Source organism: Anopheles gambiae, chromosome 3, assembly GCF_943734735.2.
Source record: "Anopheles gambiae chromosome 3, idAnoGambNW_F1_1, whole genome shotgun sequence".
In the NCBI taxonomy this organism is placed as follows: Eukaryota; Metazoa; Arthropoda; class Insecta; order Diptera; family Culicidae; genus Anopheles; species Anopheles gambiae.
The window spans coordinates 67,282,288-67,306,141 of record NC_064602.1 but is presented as its reverse complement, the minus strand read 5'-3'; the positions used below and the strand labels follow the sequence as shown (position 1 = coordinate 67,306,141).

Below are 23,854 nucleotides of genomic sequence, written 5' to 3'. Positions count from 1 at the left end.
CGGCAGCCGTTGACAGTTTGAAATGTTTTGAAAGCGCCAGGGAAGGAGCGCTGCGTCGTTTTCCTGTGCGTGATTTAGAATCGAAAAATGTTTCCCGAGCTACGGGAGTGTATAAAAGCGGCGCAGGATAATCTGTACCGGGGTTTCATTCCGACGGACAAGGCCGGTCTGCAATGGCTCGACGTAAGGGAACATATTCGTCCGGCAAACGGTTTTGGTTCGTTCTGGAAATCATTCCCTCCGGTTTACACTTTCAGTCCGTCTGTGCCGATCTGCATCGATTGCTGCGATTCGTCCACAAGCATCTGATCTTCGACGGAAACGGTAATGCCGGCACGCTCGAAACCTGCTTCCTGTGCATCTCGCAGATCGTCATGTGCATCCGGTGGCTGGAGAAAACGATCGCAGTGGAAATGGAAACGCCCACTGGCAGTTCCCGCTCGCAAGGACTGCCGCAGGCAAGACAGTGCTTTCTGGATCGAATCATTTGGTGCTTGGAGCGGTTGAAGGCCGTACTCGAGACAGACGACGCGCCGGAAAGTGTAACGGATTCCAACTTTGTCAGCTACCTTGACCTGGCGCTGAGTCTGATCGCTCCCTTGACAGTGGCAAGTGACGAGGGGTGCGGAGAGGATGAGTACGCAACCCGGTACAACGAGGTGATTGTGGAGAGTGGCCGAATTCGGTCCGTTATCGAGGCGCTCATATCCCAGACGTTTAGCTTTTGTAACGTGCTGCCCGAGGAGGATCGGAACCGCGTGACGGGCTTCTGCCAGAAGGTGCTGAAAGAATGCGTGGCCCTGGAGCGGGATAGTGAAGGGAAGGATACGAGCGACAAGAAGCTACGGGTCAGCGTGCTGGAAAGTGCCATCTACCAGCTGGAAACTCACGTAAACGAGTGCCTGTTGCGGCTCGTGTACGACACGTTCGGGGACACGGATCGCACACTGCTAGCGCAACTGCGCACCCACATCGCGGGCGTAAGCTACGAGGAGCAGATCGACGAGCTTACCAAACCGTTCGACAGCTTCGTGGAACGGTTGATGCAGATCGGGCTGTTTGCGATCTCGTACGCGGACAGTTTAAAAATAGCCTCCTCGATACGGAGCTGTTTGGCGTCGCTGGAAGCGCTCGACTCGTACCTGATACCCTCGCTGTACCTCGGGGCGGACCGTAACTCCATACTGCTCGAACGCCACTGGCTCGAAGAATCGGCCAATCTATGCCGGCTGGTGCACAAGATTATCGACACGAATGCATTTGCTCTATCTTTGTTGGAAATGCTGGACAGTGCGTTGGATGCGTGGCAGCAAAGCTTTAACCTGCCCCAAGCACTGGAACTGTCACGAAAGGCGGACGTATTTTTGCAGCATCTCGAGCTGAACGCGTCCGAAATAAAACTACACGAGGAGCGGATTAGCCTCCATTTCGCCGACTACCGTACGATGGTGCTAGAATGTCGTGCGATCGTGCAGCGCGCGGAAGGGCCCGATGCGAGCATTGACGCTTCGCGCATCATCAAGCGGTTCCGCGTGCTACAGGGGAAATTGCGCAAAGTTCAATCGGCCATCAGCACACAAACGAAGGAAACGCGGATGGCTCCCGCCGAGGAGGGTGCGTCATCCCCGGGTGAGGAGAATGGCACCTCGCCCGACCGGCACACGATTGAGGCAAACGTGCGCGAGCTTTTTTCGGCCAGCCAAGCACGGCTGTCCTCCACCAACATTCTGTATCGAAGCCGACGCGGTGAACCGGGCAAGCGACGGTTGGAGGCAGCATCACTGCTGGAAATTAACACATTCACCGATATTATCGCTCACCGAGCACGGGATCGAGCCGTTACGACACCCGAAAAGGGTTCGGTTCGGCGGAAACCCTTAAGAAGTAAGAGCGCGATGGAAATACTGTACTGTACTGTTCTAATTTATCTGGATTATATTTACAGGAAACAGTCTCCGGGTGGCAATGTTCAAAAAGCAACAGCGCGATCAAACGGCGGAAATGTATGAGAGTATTAAAAGTGACATTGATCTACAGATTACCGGTAAGATGGCATCTGCCACTTACTTTCTTCCTAATAGGCATTATATTTAATTATTTTTTTTGCATTTTAGAAATTCTCGACGAATTAACGGATTTGTCACACACCTTCTCAACGCACCCCACGGGTAAGTCAATGTCCACCGACGTACAGCAACCGCCAGCGGCGCCAGTACGCAAATCTATCACCAACGAGGAGATAGCGATCGTGGATGATAATAAAATAAGAATCAATATATACACCGACATATAGGGATAAGGAAAAGCCACATAATCCTATACGATAGGAAGTCGTATGGATTCGGGGAGCAATAGGGCCATGCAAGGGGGTTTGATTAATTACGACAAAGTATTAAGTAGACTCAGTTTAGACGGTTCCAGCGGTGAACCATCTAAACCTTCTTATTCGTCGGTTGAACGCACCATTAAGACAGGTTAAAGTGAGGAAAACTGTCTTAGGATCGAAAAAAATCTTGATAATATTTAAATAATCTAAAATTTTGTATGATCTTTCGAATAACATCCTTCTGCTGTTTAGTTTCTGCTGTGTCTCATTTAATCCTTTTTTAACTCTAAACCTGGACTTTTACCTATAATCTCATTTTATGGGAGTAACTTTTTTAAGAGGAAGAGGAATTTTTAAACCAGTTTCCCCAAATGTACCCATTATGCATTTCCGTTTCTCACACAGCCATGTAACAGTGACCACATATACCGACACATTTTAATTACAAAAACTATTTTATTTTATTAATTTTCTACACGATTTTAAGTTTAAAAAAAAGTCTCATCTTACGAAATCGACCTTACATCTAAGGAATGTCGCAATTAAAAGAAATTGTCGTATAAAGTATTTTATATATAACCTATAAAAAGTTACACACTTTCCACCAGGCAGACCGTAGCCTGGGAGAAATAATGCACCGCGGCTTTTACCACACACTGACGTTGAGCGAAATGTTTCTGTGGTGTGAAATCTGTACATTTGAGTATAGTTTAATTAAGCTTTAAAAAATGCATTTCCGAAATCTAACCATTCTCGCCTCAGTCTGTTCTGTACGTTTCCTTTTATGCTAACGTTCATTTACTAAAGCCGAAATCGACATACGCTAGCATCCGCAGTGAGATTTAAAATATATATTCCGAAAATAATCAGCTATCACACACAAATTGCCCTACTCCACTTTTTTTATCTTAAGCGCGGACACGTATTGTCTATTGCGGGGGTATGCTTACGTGACTAAAAGGGACTTGCAGTAAAAAATGCAGCCAACTGTTGTGTCGCTTCCGTTGGCACAGTGAAGGGAGGGATCGATATCTTTTGTTGGTTCTAGGGGATGCTACGTTGAACGGGACGCAATAAAAACGAACACATACACACACACAAACTAGTAACTAGCAAACGAACCAACCGCACCGTAGCGGGTCATGGACGCCTGTCACCATTGGGATGTCTCTGTCGGTTGCTCTTACCGTGTAAAGGCAGTGTAGAAGATGTACAGCAACATGTAGTAGCAGATATACCGCAGGGTCAGTTCGTTTGCTACCAACCGTCATATGAGGTGTGTAATGTAGGGATGAGCGCCACCTCCACCACCGTTGGTGCCATTCGTGGTCGTTGGCGTGTTGGCGGTCGCCGCCGTGACGATGGTCGGCGAACGCATTCCAAAGTTGGCGGGCGGTGGCATCAGCAGATGGTTCATGGACGGCCGGTAAAATCGCAGATAATGGATGTACCCTTCGTCATCCATGGTAAGAAATTTGCTAAACTCCCGGTTCATTATCAACCGCTTCGCCCGGCCGATCAGCTTGATGCAGGAGAGCAGATGCGGCTTGACGGTGGAACCGCGCTTGTCGAACCACTGGGACGACTCCTCGAACCGTTCGCCCAAAAAACTTCGGCTCACGGGACTACCCACGACCGGGGTCGAAAAGCCGGAATGGTTGCTACCGTACGATCGGCGGTTCTCGCTTGGCGATGACACGTGTGCACCGTCGGGTACGGGGGCCGTTCGGCGCGTGTTAAACCGACCAGACAGCCGTATGCTGGTGACACTTTTGCGCGGCTGATTGTTGTACAGATAGTCGACGCTCCAGAAGACGATCTGATCACCGACGCTGACCAGTATGTGCGGTGCGCTGGGGTCCGTCCAGCTGCTGAAGTACAGTGCGGACACCGGGAACTGGTGCGATTCCAGCACGCCCAGCTGCCGGTTATGCTCCATCAGATGCAGTATAATCCGGCCGTCGTGGCATCCGATCGCTAGGAACTCGCCGTCAGCCGATAAGGCACAGCTGCAGATGACGGTCGTTGCAGCGTGGTGACCCACGTCGGATGGCATGCTGTGACTGCTGCTGCCGCTGACACTTTGGGGCGGTTTCACTGTCAGCAGCATGTCGAACGGGGCCAAATCGAACGACTCAATGGCGGCCTGGTGCAGTCCAAGATGGTACACGATCCCGTCGGCCGTGCACAGTATCAGTGCGGCGCGAGGCGGTGGCCCATAAACTGCCGCCCCGTACGTACGCTCCATTTCCTTCTGCACTAGTTCCAGTGTTTGGTTTTCAAAGTCGTAGATCTGCAAGAAAGCAAGACGAAATATGTTAATCTCAATGAATGATTCAAACATACGGATCAAATGAATCAATTGATGTAATTTGACCGACTTCCGATGCGGATAATGCGCGGACGCCTTACCTGTATCGAGCACCGATCGCCAATCAGCAGCAGATAGCGATCGTACAACAGGTAACAATTGCGCACCGTTTCGCTCAGCTCCAGCTCCACGCACTCGTCCACACAAATCCTGCAAACGCCCTTCCCCGATGCCACCAGTATGTCCATCGCCTCGAGATCATCCTGCCGTACGCGACGGAAACATTCCAGATACGTTATCTCCGTACCCAGTTCGAGCACGACGTGCACCACAGCCGGATCCGCATGCCACTGGGTCATCCCGAGCAGCTTGCCATTCTCCAGCCCCACATAGTACATCGATCGTGTTTTGGCCAGACACAGAACCGGTGCGTCGATCGCACTGTTCTGAAACGTCTTCTCGTGCGACACGCCACCATCCTCGTCGTGGAGCAGCGTCTGCTGCAACCGACAGTACCGATCGACCGTGTTCAGCTGCACCGGATCGTCGTCCAGCGTGGCGAGAAAGGCAGTCGTCCCCTCCAGCTGGTACTGATCGCTGACCGGGCCGAGCGGCAAGCTGTACAGGTTCATCGCATGCTCCCCATCCTTCGAGATGGACGCGAGCAGCACCTGCGACATGCCGTCCTCCATCAGCACGTCCAGATCGACGATCGAGTGGCTAATGTTCATGCGCCGGACCTCCGCCCCATCGCCAATGTTAACCACCGAGATGCCCCGCTCGGTACCGAGCACGAGGAATCGCTTGTCCTCCGTCACTACGCTGCACGTATTGGTGCACGCCTTGCGCTCGTACACCGTTTTCGCCTGGCCCAATCCGTACGATTCGAGGGGTCGCAGCCGCACCTCGTGCGTGCTCACGAACAGAAAACCCTCTGGCAGCTGGTACACGTTTAGCGGCGGTTGCTCGTCCACGAAGCACGACTCCACGCTCGTCGACATCATGTTGAACACGATGCCCCGTGCCGTACCGTCTTCGCTTCTGACCAGAAACAGGCAGCGTCGTACCGCGCCACCGTCCGGTTTGTCCAGGTCGCGGAACGGTTGCAGCAGGTACGCGTTCCTGATGTTCGTCGGGTGCTTGATGTCGGGCTTCTCCGTCCGGAACACGGAGCTGTACACCTTGTACACGCACAGCACGCCCGACTCGCTGATCGCGATCAGTTCCGTGTGTCCGGATCGCTTCAGCACGCTGAAACAGGCGAACCCGCCCGTGATCGTGAGCGTCATTTCCGCTTCCCGTGGCGATGCCTCCCACATTCGGTAGTCGGGCCGGTCGGGCGGGTTCTTCGTGGACCACACCTTTATCAAGCCGCGCCGATTGAGCGCGACCAGAAACTGGTTGATGCGCTGCACGTCCTTAATCTGATCGCCGTCGCAGCCCTTGAACGTCATCGGCGGCAGCTCGTACTCGACCGACAGATTCCACAGCTGGATGTCGTTGTTGGCGAGCGACACAAACACGTGGTTCGCATCCTGGAAGCGGACCTTGTCTGGTCGGTGGCAAAGCTTTATGACTGACGATTCGAAACAGTGCACGCTGGAAAGACAAAAATCGAATTAAATGTTACATGACGCCATCTTCCGAGGCGATCCAGCACACGTCCCGAGCACTTACACATCACGTAACCAGACCCGGTTCTTGTACCGATCCACCTGCTGCTTCGCTAGGTTGCCGATATGGCCGGGAAAGTTGAGGGCTCGCTGCAGCAGGCGCGTATCCTCCGACAGCAAGCATTCCGCCGCCATCAGGAAATCGATCAGCGAATCGATGATCACCTCCCGATCGTCCACCGTCGGAAAGATGTGCTCCTGGTACTTGCGCAGATCGCCCACCGTGTTGGGCAGGCCGGCAATGCGCAGCTTCTGCTCGAGGAAGCCAAAGTCTTGGTACAGCTCGGGAAAGAGATCATGCTCGCCGGCCTGCTCGATGTGGTAGGCGATGTGGAAGTGGAAATAGTCATCGTTCGGGAACACGTTGGTCAGCTCCAGCTCCCGGCGGTTGGCGAGATTCTCCCGGATGCTGTGAACCGTGGTGGCACGGTGCGTACACCAAATGGGAAAGAGCACAATATAGATTAGTCATATAAAAAACAAACACAAATTATACTGCAAGCGTTCGATACCGTACGATCTCGTGTCGTTAGTATGGAGCTGGAGCGTTACAATTAAAGAATCGTTAGTTCCGCGTGCACGCGTGCGATAGTTGCTTGCGGATATGTTCTGAACGGAGTGTGCATATACAGTGGTTGAAAGCGTGCAGAGAGACGTACCTATAGTTTTGGAGTAGTCGGCGATGCAGATTGACCATATTGGAGCCGGGCGGAAGCTTGATATCGTTATAGCAAATGTATTGCATTATGTAAAACATCTTACTCTTGCAGACACGCTTCTCCAGCAGCCCGCTGCGCTCCAGCCTCGTTAGGAGCGCCTCCGTTGTGTCCTTGTCCAGCTCCCAGTACATCTCCAGCAACTGCATACCGTGGCGTGTTGGGTGTGAGAGGAGCATGTCAGTATTGAGGTGCAGCAAATGGAAACGTGAAAAAGGGGGAAAGTGTTAGTTAACGGTTACTCCTATAACTCTGTGCCACGGTTGTGAGGGTTAATGGACAGTAGTAAATGGTTTAGTTGTGGTTAGCGTTGGGTCGCGAGCAAATGAGCGTGCTTTAAGTGAGTGATGAACGAAATTTACGAAAACTTTCATCGCACCGCTCATTCAAAAGACTGCTGCTACTAGACCCAATCACTAACCAGTGACTTAAAATACTTAAAATAAGTTTAAAAAGAAAAGCATCATTACACGCAACGACATTGGCACATTGTCCCGGAAGATCACCAGATCGCGGAAACGCTGCTGCTCCTCCACGCTAAACTGCTCCAGCGTCGAGGCGATCGTGCGCGACACCCGCTCCGGCCGCGGCATGCTAAAGTTCTCCAGATTGTCAATGTGCTGCTGCCAGTTGATTGGCACCTCGTGCTTGCACTCCTCGCTCATGCGCAGCGCGATCAGGTTGATGAGGAACGGGTTGTACTTGCAAGCCCGACACAGTTCCGTCGCTTCCGGCGGCAGCATGGTGTTTTTCTTCTTCAGCGCTCTTGCGAACAGCTCCAAACCCTCGGCCTCGGTGAAGCCCTGCGGAAGCATCACCACGAACCGCTCCGACTCGCTGACCGCGTTCACCACGTTCGTGTCCTTCGTGATGACGACCGTTTTGCACTTAAAGTCGAAGTCTTTGATCAAGCTCGGCCGGTTGACGTGCGCCAGCACCAGCAAGCTTTCCGACAGCTCGTTCGCGAACGCCTGCGTAAAGGTGCGCTTCCAGTAGTCGATCTTGTTCGACGGGTAGCTGTAGTTGTTGCCCCGCTCCTCCTGCTTCACCGCGTCGCCCAGCTGGACGCGCAGCTTTTCCAGCAGCTCCAGTATCGCTTCCTGCGTGTTGCAGTACGCCAGATCTAGGTAGAAGATTTTGTAATTCATCTGCGTCACCACGGTGTAGTCTTCGCAGGCGTGACAGACGAGCGTCTGCTTGCCGGTGCCGATTATGCCGCACACGAAGAGGTACCGATGCTCCGCCACACCGTGCCGCAACGACATCAGGTGCTTGTGCATCGTCCACCTGAGCTTCTGCCGGTACACGCTGATCGATTCGTGCGAGGGCATAAACGACTCGTTCCGGTACGCCACGTATCGGTTGTACTCCTTCGTTTGCACGCCCCGGCACTGCTCCCAGCGTTCCACGATCCAGTCGTAGTACAGGCGGAGCGCGTCCATAAACCGGGCCACTATCTGCGAATCGCGCTGCTGCTTTTCCTCCAGCAAGGAGAACATTAAATCGATCTGAAACATTTCGTTCGGCTCGTTGGTAATGTCCATACACTCGTCGTTGTTGAACACGCGCTGCTGCTGAAACTCGTCCAGCACATCGTACACGTCCAGATCGCGCATCATCGGGCGGAGCGACTTGAGGGCGGTAAGGTCGTTCATCTTGAGAGTGTGGGTGGAGGTTGGACGGGAACGGATGGATTTCTTTTCCTATGTGCAATAGTTATCGATGAGTGCTGTAAGGGGGAGAGAGAAAAGAAGGACAACACATTAGGTAGATCATGATTGTTTTGAAGGAATTTGATATCGTTGCGACCTTTAATCGCTATCGTATGATGAGGGCTAACGAAATGGAAACTATACGTTGTACATGCAATGAAAGTGCTTTTAGATTGTAGATTCAGCTTATCAGGCTATTGACTAATCACACATACTTGAGGTTTACCGCGAAGATAACATGTGCTTGATTGACATAGGTTTAACATGTCACTGGAGAGAACTATCAACGGAACTGAGTCATGAATTCTTTTCAACAAATATCTATGCGGTGTTGAGATAATGAACAGGTATGAACAGTTGAAGATTGCTCCATTTACAACAGTGTTCAGAAGAGTATGGAAGATTGGTACGGTAATCTACTATTCCGCCCACGGATTTGATGATAAAACTATATTTTAATGGTTCAGTTATCATTTTTTCTCGGATTCTATGTAAGAAGCTTCGAAGACATTTTATACATAAACTTCAAAAATATTCTAATCTTTGAATTTAAGTGTTTGATATTGAAAGACCTTGGTCAGTTGTATATTTATTTCATTCTCAAATGGAGATAAATTTAAAAAAAGCTCAAAGTGCGTGTTTCTTTTGCCCTGCTTAAGTCCAAGTCCACACAGGTTGAGTCCCAGTATGCAGGAAATATTATGCTGCCTATGGCACCCAATCAATAACTCATATATAGCCAAGGCGATCGTTGGCTGGTTTGATGGTTTTAGTTGACCAATCCGGCTGTCCAGTATCGCTGCCGCCTAAGTGTTTTTAGCACATCTTCTTTAAAATCGTTAAATAAAACCAATTGAAATTCTAGTTGAAAATCAAGTTGGATCAAATTTGGATGAAATCTATCGCAAAATTCCACTATAAAACTGCTCGATTTTGCTCTGCGATTTGTTGAGCTCTATAAGAATGAACAAGACTCGTTTTAAAAGAACTAGGGCGTAGTTGAATAAATTTCAATATCCTATGATTCCAATCCAATACAAGTTTATCATCAATTGACAATATTCACTAATGTCTTGATAAATACGTATCCAACTGTATCCCGAGGACAATATTTCAAGTTGCAGTATGAAGATTGCTTTCGATCTTCAATTATGGAATAACACAACATCTTTTCACGATAGGGAGTTTTGAACAACTTTCGACAACATTGGTATAAAGCTTTTCTATATGCTTGACGTATACTAAGGGATTGGCGGCAGGTTTCAGGTTGGCGAAGAAAAGATCTAATTGATTATGGCATAAAGAGTGTCTCTAGTAACCATCTTAGGATTCACTTAAGGGAAGTCGCCCAAAACATAATCTTTCCTGGGTAGAAAGCCAGTATTGCACAAAATCATATATGCTAAGTAGAGCGCCTCTTGATGTCTCGATGGATGTCAATACTTCTCCTCAAGATACCGCTAGGGTATCGATCGTTACTATAGTTGTACAGGACCAGTATTCTGTTCTTAATACATGGATTTTGTCCAAATCTGACAAGCCGCGACAGCCCACACATGGGGAAAGGATGCCCTACAGTCTATTTTAGTCGATACCCAATATTTTGTGGAGATACTAAATGAAGAACATTTATTCTAACGAGTTATGCGAGCTGTAGTATGCTTTTACCATAATGCGTAACATGGCTATGGACAGGGAAATAGATGAATCAGTTGCTATCAGTTGCAGTAGACCTTATTATTCCAGAAGATAGAAAGACCCAAGATGACGAGAGTTTAAAGAGGTAGCAAGATGTAAAGATAAGCTGGAGACGACGTGTCCGTGATCGATTCCGGGCAACGAATAACGCAAGGACAATCCAGTCTGAAAGTCACGTATTCTACACCCTCTTAACGTTGTTTATCGACTGGAAATGGTAATATCTCATATCAGATGAGTTTGATATCATCCACCAGAACAAAGAATGATCATCAACTGAGCTTTATTCCACTCCCTGTTCTAACTCAAAGTGCGCAACACCGTGCTTGTATTCCACCACTTCAGCGAATACCACACCGTTCTAATAAAGAACAGCAGCTGGTATGACCACCACACAACAAGGCCGCTCATGGCGGTATTGCAAAATCACATTCTAGCATGCTTCTAGCATCGCATTGCCCCATGGCCATCGTTTATGTAGCTGGGCCGTACACACGACCCGAGCGTGTATGGAGCCGCTCATGTTCCGCTCAAGTTTGTCATCAAGAAGCTGATGACTACCAAATATAGCTGAATTCGAAAAACCTTCAAACAGCCGCTGAATGGGGACAGTTTCAGAAGCGAAAGCAAACATACCTTAATAACTATCGATAAAGTCTAAAATGTGTTTTCAATTTAAAGCTAAAAAAAGCGTTTAATTGTTTCAGAACGAATCTAACGATCACTTCATCTTCAATGCAATTGAGCATACAATCCAATTCAACATCTTCATTGTTGGTGCAGTGATTTCTATCTAATACATTGTTAACACACGCTTGAATGAGATGACATTGATGACACCCCTTTTTGCGAACGACACGGCGATCGTGCGATCGATTAAACTTTCCCTCCTATTAGCATTGCGTCTTACAAGCAGCACACAAAAAAACGAATACAACTTTATAGGCTGCGGAAATTAAAGTGCGACAACACACTTCTCTCAATCACCTTTGCCGGGTTACATTATATGGGGTCGTTACTGATGATGTTTGAGTCGCGCTTGATAACGACCAGGGCGCAATAAAATCCAATTACTACACGTACGCCAACGAATCGCTCGCGAGAGCGCTCTACTCAAGCAGCTATGATGAGTCAGTGCGTCATCGTCGAGACATTCTTAATCGAACGACAAACCTGTTCCACGAATGAAATGGGGCGATGCGGTAAGGGAAGCAAATAATATTCTAATAAATGGTTGAAATTAAACCATTATATATGATATTTAATTGCTATTTTAACATACGGACAGAATCGCGTCATTCACTGGAGTTGGAGTTCACCGCATCAGAACATTGGTTGCTTCTCACAGCTCTCACAGCTGATAAAATAATGTGGTTTTGATTTACCAATTTCCCAAATTAACTCCTACCTCACATCATTTCACTCAATGCCAGATGTCCGCAATTCATGTAAAAACAACAAAATCTCATCGATATATTTACCGACACGGCCGAGCAACAGCGAGCTACTTCAAACTGTTTGTTCAAACAACAGCATCGACACTAGCTAGCCGCTACACGGTTTGACCATTGGAAGACGAACCGGTCTCTACACACGACTTCAGCTGTGCTTTCACCTCCTTGTGCTGTCTTCTCCTCTTCCAGCCAGTATCACAAAACCAAGACATATGCAATGCGCAACATTAACTTGCACACACAGCAGCAGCGCGCGTTCAAAAAGATAAGCCCCCCCGACAACGATCGTTTGGTCCACATAGCTGTATGCGAATGATACCCTCAAGAATAACAGAAAAAACACACACAAGCACACACTGGACACCCTTCCATCAGAGCGGTTAGTTTCGCCCGTCGTTTGAAATAAAACTGAAAAAAACGCACGAGAAGTTTCTCCCAAAGGCACCTTCATTAAGGAGGAAGATCTTCTTATTCCAGTGAGGATCGAGTCGTTCGGTGCAGTCTTTCTCTCGATCTGCTGGTTCCGATGCACAAACGAGCACAATTTGATGCGCACAAAACATAAAAAGGCAGCGTACGTACACAGCCTGATGGACCTGACATCGAGTTGGGGTTGATGTGAACGAACTCCGGACGCGTGTTTGGGGGGTTTGTTTAAAAATATCTCGATCCCCTTCTGCGCTACGATCGCAGATCCTTCTCTTTATGCGCCTAACGTCACCATTTTGAAGCACTTTATCTCAGTCGCACACGCACCACAATCCGTCTCTCTCTTTTGTAGTTTGAAGATGTTTGGTGTTTCAATCCACGCAGCAGCACGCATATTTGCATAAAAGTTTGAAACGTGCTAATCAAACTTCTTCTGCCTCGACTACTACGAACGGTTCGTCATTTTCGGCCATGAGTCAGATTTGAGGTGAGTTAGATAGCGATCTTGAGCAGCAGCTTAGAATGTTGATTCCCCAAAACGTTACCATTCTTACGTCACTTGTTCGCAAAAACACACTCATATGGAACGACACAACACAACATCGGGCCCATAACGAGCGGAGGCACCTGCCTTTAATGGAAGTTGGGCCAACAATTATCCAACATTTTCGTTGTAAAGGAAATTCCACACGACACGTCGCGAACAGTGAGTGGGTCACTGGGGTAGGCTCTATTCGAATGTTGGGCTTCTCCTGCCAAAGCACGCGAAGGAAAGGCCACCGGTACAAAAGTGCACCGCCAGCGTATCAAACATACACCCATATATGGGGAATGGCAAAGGGACACTACACACAACACACACCGCATAGTAGAAGAAAAGAAGAAAAACACACAAAACCGTGCACGAACCCTTCAGATTAGCGGCGTGATCACTGCACTCGATCGCGTTACCTTTTTTGATGCTGCACATGGGAAATCTACTCGGGGTAGAAAAGTGGCGACGTGCCGTTACGGCTGTGTGACACACCGGACACACACACACGGTTTTTAATGTTGCTGTGCTTTGCTGACAACGCGAAACTGTCCAGCCGAGCCTACTGCTCAGACCTCGCAGCTCACGGACGGACACTTTACACGGGGAGCCTGCTGCTCTCGAGCTCCATCCACCAAGGCACACGGACTACGACTGAGCGGTAGCAGAGACCCGCACGAACACGAACCATCATCGTTTGAAACACACTCCACCAACACCAGCACAACGACATGGCCATCATCGAGCATGGTAGTTGGTGGGAGAGGGGAGGGAAGGGTTTGAAGACCACCAAGAACTGGTTTAAGTTTTGCACAGCGCCCTCCGCGCCTTGCCCTTACGCGCTACGCGGTTTCCGTTTTCTTTTTTATCGAAATGTATGGCGAAGCCCCTACAGACAGACTCGTTCCGGGTGCGGTACGGTGCGGTGTTGAGCACATATATGCTTGTCTGTGTTTGATCGTGCGTATCCGCGTCCAGTGAGGAGGGGGGCTCATTCCCATACACCCTACTGCTGGAGCAACATAATGATGAGCACAAACAAAAATCGTTCCGAAAATCAAACCAGTGCCGAATAAAAGGCGTCTTACACTGCTGCTCATTGACCAACCTTTCTTTGTCCCATGTGTCCCACCGGTTTGGGAGGCAGCTGTATCGATGTTTTCGGCACCAAGCATCGCTCGGTACGCACAGGTGAACGAACTGCGACGCCACCCATCATCACCCCACAACAATGACGACAGTTGACACAGTGCTGGCTGGCTGGCTGTTGCATTTCCGCTGCGGTTTTTCGGTTGCGCGGCCCCCTCCTGTGGGGATGCAATGACCTGGCGCGGCACAGTTTTTCTTTCCCACTGTCAAGGACAGCGGACCTGCGCACCACAATGTTTGTGTGTGTAAGCAGGGAAGAGCGCGCGCTTTATTCCATTCAACAGCGTACCACCAAAACGTAAAGCGACCAAAACGAAACACTACAATGCAGTTCATTGTTTGGTGTGTAGTGATGGAAAACAGGAGGAAATTATATCGTGATGTTTTACGTTACGCTGCTCAGTAGTGGTACGGCAAGGTGGTTGGTAGCTAAATAAGAGAAGCATTCGTTTCGTTATCAGGTTTTTTTTTTCTACAATATCTCGGTAATATAAACTAAATACCTTTACGGTTACTATTTCCCTGGAGTGTATCTTATCTTATATAGATCTATGCATTACTATTATAAAGCCTAAATCCAAACAGCCTAAACCAGGGAACCAGGGCTTTGCTACCAAAAGAGCCATATTCTACAAAAACGTTCGCAGAGCTCTACGTGAAGAGCCAAAAAGATAAAAGATAATAAAATGTTTGAAACTTGTATGAAATATACGAATGGCAAAGAGCCACATGCGGCTCGCCAGCCGTACTATGCCGATCGCGAGCCTAAAAGCCTCCAAAACAAATAAACAGAGTTTGAAAATAGTAGAGGCGTAAAAGCTACTTAAAAGTTTGACTAAACCATGGATCGCTTAGCGAAAATAATGAAAAATATAACACTTTGTAACATAACTTGTATAATATAAAATACTTGAACAAGTAGTCTAGCCAACTAGCGATGAGGCTCGTCATCTACCAACGTTCACTCGACATGCACTGAAGTGAATTACATCCATGATGTCCTGGTACATTTTGGATACAATACCGTGCTGCATTTGAGAGCATGAAATGTACTGAAGCCAATGTGTTAAGTGGCGGCATTAATTTACGAAATAAAAATTCATTACTTATCATTGCAGGTAATTATTTAAAAAAAAAATACAATGCTGAATAAGACATTATTTTCATAAAGAATTATTCAATTGTTATCGTTTTAATCGTTAATCGTAAAGGGAACATGAACTTTGTTTGTACATTTTCTGAGTTTGTTCAGGAGCGTTACAATGTTTTTTTTTCTATAACAGTTCTGTAAGAATATTAATAAATCTTATCAACGACCCAGACAAACTGGGGTTTATCAACGACCCAGGAAATCTGAAAAATGTTTGTTCGATACAGAAAGGAGAACTTGTTGCTTGTTTGGAAGCTGTGTTAAGCGTAAAGCCAACTTAAGGTATCCGTCAAATAACGCAAATTAAAAAGCGCTGAGCATTTAGATGAAGCATTAAAGCAGAATTTTCTTGTGCTTTTTTATTAATAAAGCCATTAAAAGAAAGAGCTAGTTCAACATAAAAATTTAAACGATCTCGCCAGTAGATTTGCAATCTCCTTGGAATCATTCGCGAAACGATCTTTGTTACCCGAACGAGACCTATAATTCAACCCAATTAATGAATTAATTACCGCCACTTAGCAACTAGCTATTTGTAATTTAATACACAAGCAGTTAAACAACCACGCCACACAATCTGCCATCGCAAAACGCAAAAATCTCACACATGCTTTTGCAAAGTACTACACCGCCGACGGTTGATTGAAACGTTTAGTAACGGAACCGTATCCACGGTATCGGATGACCGTATCATAACACCGCAAACAGCCACACGCGGTGGAAGGGTGGTTTCAGTTCGAATTTCAAACGACGGTAGCACCTAACCGCAATCCCGCGGCACATTCATTCCTGCGTGTTTTCCACCCCTTGGCACTCAACAAAAGCCGTACGAGCGCATTGCGAAACAAAGAAATGTGTGCAAGCACGGATATTCACCACGGATTCACCATCACCAACAGTATGCGAAAGACATGCCCCAAGATCACACACACACATTCACTAACCTTTCCTTGGTGATGACACACCGGTTGCGCGGTTATGTGGGAAAATGCACTGGACAAACGAAAAACTGCGCCGGAAACTCCCGTCTGGCCCCCCCGAGAGGTCATGGGCGAATTTCCCACAAACTAGTGCGCAAGCTAGGAAGCTAACAAATAGAACTGTGTCGGTCGTTCGCCCCTGCATGCCGGCACCGGGCCGAGGGGTGGTTTTTCCACTTTTTCCACACGTATGACAAAAAAACCCCTTTGTTTGGGCAGGTCAGTAACACGGTTAATGTCGATCGTGTCGAACTGTTGGAAGCGTTGTCGCTTACAACACCGCTTTCTCAACCACTTACTACACACACGTCGTCCATCTCAGACACCACGAGCGACATAACTGGCAAAGGAAGGTGTACCACCCACCCCGAGCTGGAAGATCCGGTTATTTGGGGTTTTTTTACCGCACTTACACATCAACACTTGCGGCGCCCTGAATGCAACACAAAGCCAGCCAGCCAGCCAGCCAACGTGCTGGGGGATGATTTGCCTTGTGGTGGGGAGCCATACCGTACCGAAAACGGTGCTAATGATGAGGGTGAAGATGCATTTCTCGTCTGGTTGTGGCGTTTGTTTTTGTTTGTTTTTGTGTGTTGTTACAGACGGAAGGTCATTGCCTTCATGGTTGGGTGATTTTTACCGCCACCCAGTCCGATGCAGGGTGGCAAAGTTACGGCGGCATCTTTTTTTGTGTGTGTCATAGATTAGCTTTGTACGCCGAAAAGTGTCTGAGGGTAGGTCAGTTATGGTTAGATTAGATGTTTTTTTCTCTCTCTCTCTCTCTCTCTCTCTCTCTCTCTCTCTCTCTTCCTCCTATTCGTATTTTCTTTGCATTGTTCAATCCGGTGACGAATGACTAAACGTCACCGAACCCGCGTCGACGGTGTGAATGAACTGGGTCGTGTTGCCCGTATAACAACGACTACCGGTTGAATGTGGCACATTGGTTCGATCCGGTGGGCAAACTCGTCTATGCAGGGCAGAGGACGGTAACCTTTTGCATGTGCGCAAGGTCTTAAAATTAGAGGTAGTGGATTAAAATGTCCTATGCAAGTGGTATTCTCTTACAGAGTTTTCCGAGTTACTTTCGGATGTAAACATAGTTTTTCACCGCGTGCAAGAAATTATTGCACATCATTCTGATATTTCATTTTCATTATTTTTTTTATTCAGGAGGGACGGCTTTGCCGTATTGCTTAAGTTTCATTTTCATTAAAATAATTTGTAATCTTTTCAGTATAATTTTCAACACTTCATGGATCTATTTCTATTGTTTTTTTCACCGGGGGTTTCAAGCCGGATCCCATCACCCGTTGAAGTGTTGAAAACATTATGAAGGAATTAAAAAATATCATGGAAATGAAATATCATATTGATGTGGATTAACATATTACACGCGGTGAATAACAATGTTTGCAATCGAAACTGTCTTGGAAACCCTGTATTCTACTTACCGGATTTCTCCAGTCAATATCCAATGTCCCCAACATTTTTCATTGTTTGCGAGATGGTTTTCAACAGTAGTCAAATGTTGTAGTTTCATTAAAAAAAACAGTCCTTTCGCATGATGTTCAACACGTCACAATCTGAATTGAGTTTTACAGGTCTTTGTGATGTGTTAAAAATCATGTGTAAGAACTGAAATGTTATTGTGATACCTCGCAAATACCTCGCCATGCCAATTGACAGTGATTTGCGAAGGCGCATGAGGGCTCGCACACCATACAAGTTCACAGCCCTCGCATTAAGGAGCTTGCGAGCCTAGACAGTTTTTTCGTCCCTAATTTTAGCAGTTATAATTATAGCACCCTGAGAGTAGGTATAACAGTGCAAATTGTAGCATACTAAACACCTGAATTTTGACATTATATTTTGCAAAAATCCACAAAATTCGAAATAGAAATGGTTTTGACGAAAAACACCTCAACAAAATAAATATGAATGAATAAAGAATATTTAAAATACCATAAGATTTCGAGCAGATGATACTACTCGTAACCCTCGCAATGTTTGACGGGACAACACGTGACTGTTGTTGAAAAACATCTTGCAAGCGGTGAATAATGGTGTTCACATTCGAAAGTGATTGGAAACCCCCTGTAAATTTTGTCGTGTGAACAAATACGAAAAAGCTTTCATTCGATGTTATTATTTGAATAACATAATAGTTAACGTATCTGTTATAAAACACAACATTAGGCTTGAAGGAATGTATAATATTTTTAAGAATTGCCTTTTTACCAACTATGCCTTAGTTCAGCGTTTGTTATCATAATATATCTTCTGCTTCTTCTTCTTTGGCACAACAACCGCTGTCGGTCAAGGCCTGCCTGTACCCGCTAGTGAAGTGAGCTTGGCTTTCAGTGACTTATTGTTACCATAGCAGTATAGTCAGTGCTACGTATGGGGGCACGGTCTATTCGGGACTTGAACCCATGACGGGCATGTTGTTACGTCGTACGAGTTGACGACTGTTTCACCAGACCGGCCCATCATCATAATATATACTTTTTCTGAAATTCTTATTGAATTTCTTATACAGCAATTGTTCGCAGTACGCAATACTCCATATGAGCGAATTCACAGTACGTGAGATTCCCCTAAGTTTGACAGCTTGATGTGTATATTTATTTATTTTAAAATATTTTATGCTCTTTTTGAATTTCTCTAATGTTAAATAAGTTTATTGCCTCGAATGTATGCAAAATATTCTTGTTTTTCAATTAAAATACTTAATTTAAAATTCTGTTTCGATATTTTGCGACCCTCGAACTGGTAGTATTGTAGTATTGCGTAGTATTGCGCTCGGTCCAGTAAGATAACGTATATCTTATAATGACTGTACGTTCAAAATAAATAGTTATCAAACCCAAAATTACTCAATGTAAGTACTTTTTATTACACGCTTTCAAACTCCTAACACAGAAAAATGATTGTTTTGCGTTTAACATTTTCGTTTTTGTTTAACACAATCGTTAAGAAAGTAAACGCGTAGAGCAGTAGTTGCCCATCCCTGGCTGTTTAACGCATTCGTCAACCTGCACTGTGCAGCAGTACGTGTTTGTTTGCTTCGTTCGCGTAGGAAAATATTTGTTTATCTTTTCATGCAATGTTACGCTCAATCAGTGTGGTACGCGATTTGTTTGATGCGTGCAAATGCAACATAGGCTATTGATTTACTGAATCACTTGCCTAACGTGTTAATTAATTGATTGTCTCAGAGTGCAGATTGTAAATTTAAAGTGGTTTTTTCAATGATAACCTTATTATTGTGGCATATTGAGTGGAGGTGATAACCTAAATGAATGTTTCCTACACGAAACAGCTGTTTGATAAACCGAACGACCCTTCCCAACGAATTCTTCAAACTAAGCAATGACATATTCATTCGTAAATAGACCGCAATAGAACTCATAATGACGACTTTGTATCAAAACACCTAACAAATATATTATAATAAATTGATTGTTACAAGCCTTTATACAATATTCCAGCATCTGAATCCATGATGTTATTTTGTAAACATGGAAATCAAAATTATCCAATTCAAATGAGTATACCCCAAAGCCTATTAATGGATGGATTTTAGCCAATATCATCTTTCCAATTTCGTCAACTGCAGACAGTCAATCATTCCAAATTGTCCATGACTGCTTCTTCTTCTTAGAGTACAATTTGTTGTTTTTTCCTGTTTGTAGAATATTATTATTATTATTATTACTATTTATTTTCATATTATTAGCCGCATAGGGTTTCACAATAATATATCTTACAAACTAAGGAAAAAGGAAATGTTAAAGATGAGAGATTGATGATACAGACAAGGACTCGAAAAAACAAGAGCGACTCGAAAAAAACTGGACAAGGGAACATGGTAGTCGTATATATCATGAACTTGATTAAATGAGGCGCAAGCTCCCAAAAACGGATCTTTCTGATCAAAAGCCGAACGACTGGGGATGATAAAGTGGAATATAGCTGAGGAGCGTGGGAGCATCGATATTGGAGGACTGTGCTTCTGAATGTCGGGATTGAATTTCCATCACGCCCAGCATACGACAGCGGAGAGAATGTGAGGGGGCAGGTGCATTATATCCGTGCAGAAATCTAAGTATTGCGATACGCGTAAATTTCCTCTGCATTCTCTCCAGTGTCTGCATAGTGGCACCTACAGCTGGGGCCCACACAACACCAGCGTAATCCAGCATAGATCGAACCCAGCATCAGTACAGTGCCTTAAGGTATAGTGGATCTCTCAGCTCAGAGAGTAGACGAGTAATGAGTCCCAGCACTTTGTTCGCTTTATCAACAACATGGTTGATTTGGCCGTTGAATGCGAGGGTGTCATAGAGCCAAACACCAAGGTCCTTAATTGAAGACTCTCTTATTATCTGGGTTTGATCAAAAAAAGTAGTCCCATGTAATTTTTCTAGCAGGACGACCAAAAGAGGAAACGTAACATTTAATAATATAATAAGATAATAATTTAATATTATTTCGATCACTCTTTCACCTGCACCAACATGCCATTGCTATGCTTTCGATAAGGTACAGGTATCCCGCATCGCAATGATTAACGACTGTGGTATATGGCTTGAGAATGACTTGGGAATCTTCAATGATCATTTATTAGGAAAATGCTAGGCACGATTGATCACGCGTGATGCTTGCGGCTTATCCGCTCTGCTCTGCCTACAAGCACTGTTCTGCTCGCGGGTACGATCTTCTCTGAAGTCTTATTTTGTAATCTGGGTCGCTGTGGCCCTACTGCACAAAAAACGCCACGATCAGGTGTATACAGTATTTAGCAAATTTACCGTTTGCTGCATATGAAGTTGATGCATTTTTTGCATCCTTAACTGGCTATGAGTCCAGGTGTCCACCAGTTCGTCTCGACTCATTCGAAAGCCGCCGCACAAACGCTAAACCCTGATTTGTTGCATCCCTCTTTATTGCACGCATGTACGTTACTCAGCAGTATCCCAATTTATGAGCCCAACCGAACAGACGCCACTCGTCGTTTGACCTTAATGATTTTTTTCACATACGTTGTCCTCATTTAATTCCGTCGTCCTACCTATTTGACTTTCGTATGTAAACCTGTCCTTTTTGTGAGTCCTTAGTCATAATTCAGTCACCCAGTTCCTATTCCTTGAGCATAGTTAACAAAATGAAATTAAAATGAAATTGCAGATCCTTCGTTTTGAATAGAAGATGCGTTGAAGACACATTCGAAGTATGTACTCTTTTTAAATTAAAAACATAGATAACTATAATATGGTTGAAGAGAAATTCATTGTATAACTCTTTTCAAATGTTTAAAAAATAGTTTATAACATGATTACATAATATTCAGATTAACCCATACAGTCGAATGTTTAATATCTTCTAGTACTCTTCATAATGACACTCAGACTCTTAAAACATGATAAACCTCTATTGAATTGAAACCCATTGTACACAATTATTCAAAAGTGAAGCAATATCATTCGAGCTAAACGGGTGTTTATTTTGCTGCAAATTCCCATACAACAAGGCGGAAAATCATAACACATAAACTACACATACCAGCAATGTTGGTTAATGATCCATCGCAAAGTGCAGCTATCATTTCCGTGCACATTCTTCTTTGTTTCGAAACATGTACCGTGCGGCAGAAATCACTTCCGCAAAGTGTAAGTACAGAATAGAAATAGAAAATAGAAATCATTTTACGAATTTGTAATACCACTCTAATTGGTAATAGGCGACGATAGGAAATTGGTTCCTTTCCATTTCCCATTTCCCCGTTCACCAATGCCTCCTCAGCCTGAGCTTATCCTTGGGCACAAGCGGGAAGGATTGCATCCGAAAGGAGAGGTCAAATACGGTTCTCTCCAACCTCCGTGCCCAACAAAGGACCGTCAGGTTGGGATGGTTCGAGGCCAGGTATTTGGCATAGCAAAAAATAGTCCTTCCTTCCGTTCGTTCGGTCGGTCGGTCGGTTTTGCTTTGTACGAAACGGGTCTTCCGGACGGGGTCGAATATACCAGCCCGAAGTCAAGGTTAGTAGTAAAGTAAAGGAAGGAAAATCTACAGCACGTGAGGGGAAAATGCAAAACGGATGCACTTTTGCGAGTACGCGGAAGCAGTCCAGCCCATATACACACACACACACACACTGTAATCTGTTGCACTTGCAATGGGACATGTATGAGGGTGTGTGTGTGTGGGTTTGTTTACGCGCATCCTCACGTACCTCTGGAATGGTGACGCCGTTGTCGTTGTCATGGGCAACGCCTTACAACCGTACGGTGTGTTTCGTAGTGGTGTGTGTGTGATTGCTGTTTACTTGGTGTTAGGATTACAGCATAACCCCGCGCGCACACCACCACAATCGGGAGGGTAAATGTAATGTTGGCACGCGGTAAATGAATCAAAATAATTCCAAAACGGTCTCCCATTTAGCGTTTATGTTTTATGAAGACTGCACGATTCTAGTCAGCCAGGGCCGAAACCGTGTCAACATAATCCTAAAAAAAAAGAATGAAAACAACCCTTACAAGAGCAACCGTGACACGAAGAAACGCATTTCAACGCAGAGGGCGAGCACGAACACGCTCCTTGAGCATTCTTTGTTTGGGGTACGAAGAAATTCCCTCGTTTTTTCCGACGTTGTAGCAGTGAGGATGCACCAAAAGTTCACGGACAACCATTCGTCAGTGTGCATTTGACTGTGTTAGGCGAGAAGGTTCAGGGTTGTGGCTGGGACGCTTACCTTCGAAATGTGTCAACCGTTTTCCCCCCAACATCAGCCACAACAGTACCGCGCCGTTGTTCCTTGATTGTAGAGAACGTGGCTGCTTCTAGCGAAGATTATTCAATTTTCTACCTATTTACAATAACACTGCACACCGAAAACACACATTTATACGAGACACAAACACACATACAAAAACGCAACACAAATTGGCTACCCTTTACTGGGTTTACTTTTATAATATTGACTAAAATAAATTCACTAAATTGTACATCGCACCAAAGGTAAGGTATAGCAGCACCACATCGCTACAGCCGTTCACTCACGGCAAATGCACCACACCACACAACACAGATCGGATCAGATGCAGCGTATGCATCGTTGTTTTTTTCTTTCCTTCTTTTCTTTACCCGACAATCACTACACCGAGAGGATCGAACCGCCGCGTCGTTACGATGCTGTACCACTGCATCGCGTAAACAAAATGAAACGCACTCGACTGACTGGTGGCTGCTTCCGTGCAGCTACTCTAACGTTGCTTTTGCCGTCCAAACCTCTTGAGCGTCCACACACTAACGTTCTTTGTTTCCCTCCCCTGTCCTATCGGTTCGCGTACGCTCCTACGCGGTACGTGTGTGTACGTGTCTGCACCAGTGGTGGTGTGTTGTTGTGTAAGTGTAGGCGCCAGTCGTAGCGTTAAGGAACAGTGCAATGTAGTTGTGTGCGTACGGACCAGCACGGCTCACAGGGTGTTTTGCAGGGGTGCTCAGCAGTGGTAAGTGAATGCATCGTTCTTTGTTGCAAATTTCAAACGAAAGGTTGTTTTAAAGCTTGTTATATATTTTTTTCTATGTTCACTGCAGTGAAGATAAAGATTGTCTTACAATTTAATGCTTTATTCAATGGTTATTTTGTGTTTGCTGAGTACTTTCTAATTATTCCGTTTATACCCATTGAAATAAACTACAGTGTGTGACACAATTTA

At 45.7% G+C, this 23,854-nt stretch overlaps 2 protein-coding genes across 4 annotated transcripts; one reads left to right on the top strand and one right to left on the bottom strand.

Moving 5' to 3' along the window:
- The first annotated feature begins 6 nt into the window (after nt 1–6).
- LOC133393959 (serendipity locus protein alpha-like) lies at nt 7–3,073 on the top strand. The gene is made up of 4 exons (XM_061661490.1): nt 7–183; nt 258–1,884; nt 1,946–2,044; nt 2,115–3,073. The coding sequence occupies exons 1-4, from the start codon at nt 88–90 to the stop codon at nt 2,291–2,293; spliced, it is 2,001 nt and encodes a 666-aa protein (XP_061517474.1). The 5' UTR covers nt 7–87; the 3' UTR covers nt 2,294–3,073.
- Nucleotides 2,763–23,441, bottom strand: LOC3291150 (uncharacterized). Of its 3 annotated transcripts, none has more exons than XM_061661486.1 (6): nt 22,888–23,441; nt 7,497–8,755; nt 6,970–7,169; nt 6,315–6,719; nt 4,739–6,236; nt 2,763–4,619 (listed from the first exon to the last, which is right to left on the bottom strand). In XM_061661486.1, the coding sequence occupies exons 2-6, from the start codon at nt 8,679–8,681 to the stop codon at nt 3,594–3,596; spliced, it is 4,314 nt and encodes a 1,437-aa protein (XP_061517470.1). In that variant the 5' UTR covers nt 8,682–8,755; nt 22,888–23,441; the 3' UTR covers nt 2,763–3,593. The 3 variants fall into 3 exon arrangements, with proteins under 3 accessions (XP_061517470.1, XP_061517472.1, XP_061517473.1); XM_061661488.1 differs by lacking the exon at nt 22,888–23,441 and adding an exon at nt 13,271–13,522; XM_061661489.1 differs by lacking the exon at nt 22,888–23,441 and adding an exon at nt 11,918–11,974.
- Nucleotides 23,442–23,854: the final 413 nt, after the last annotated feature.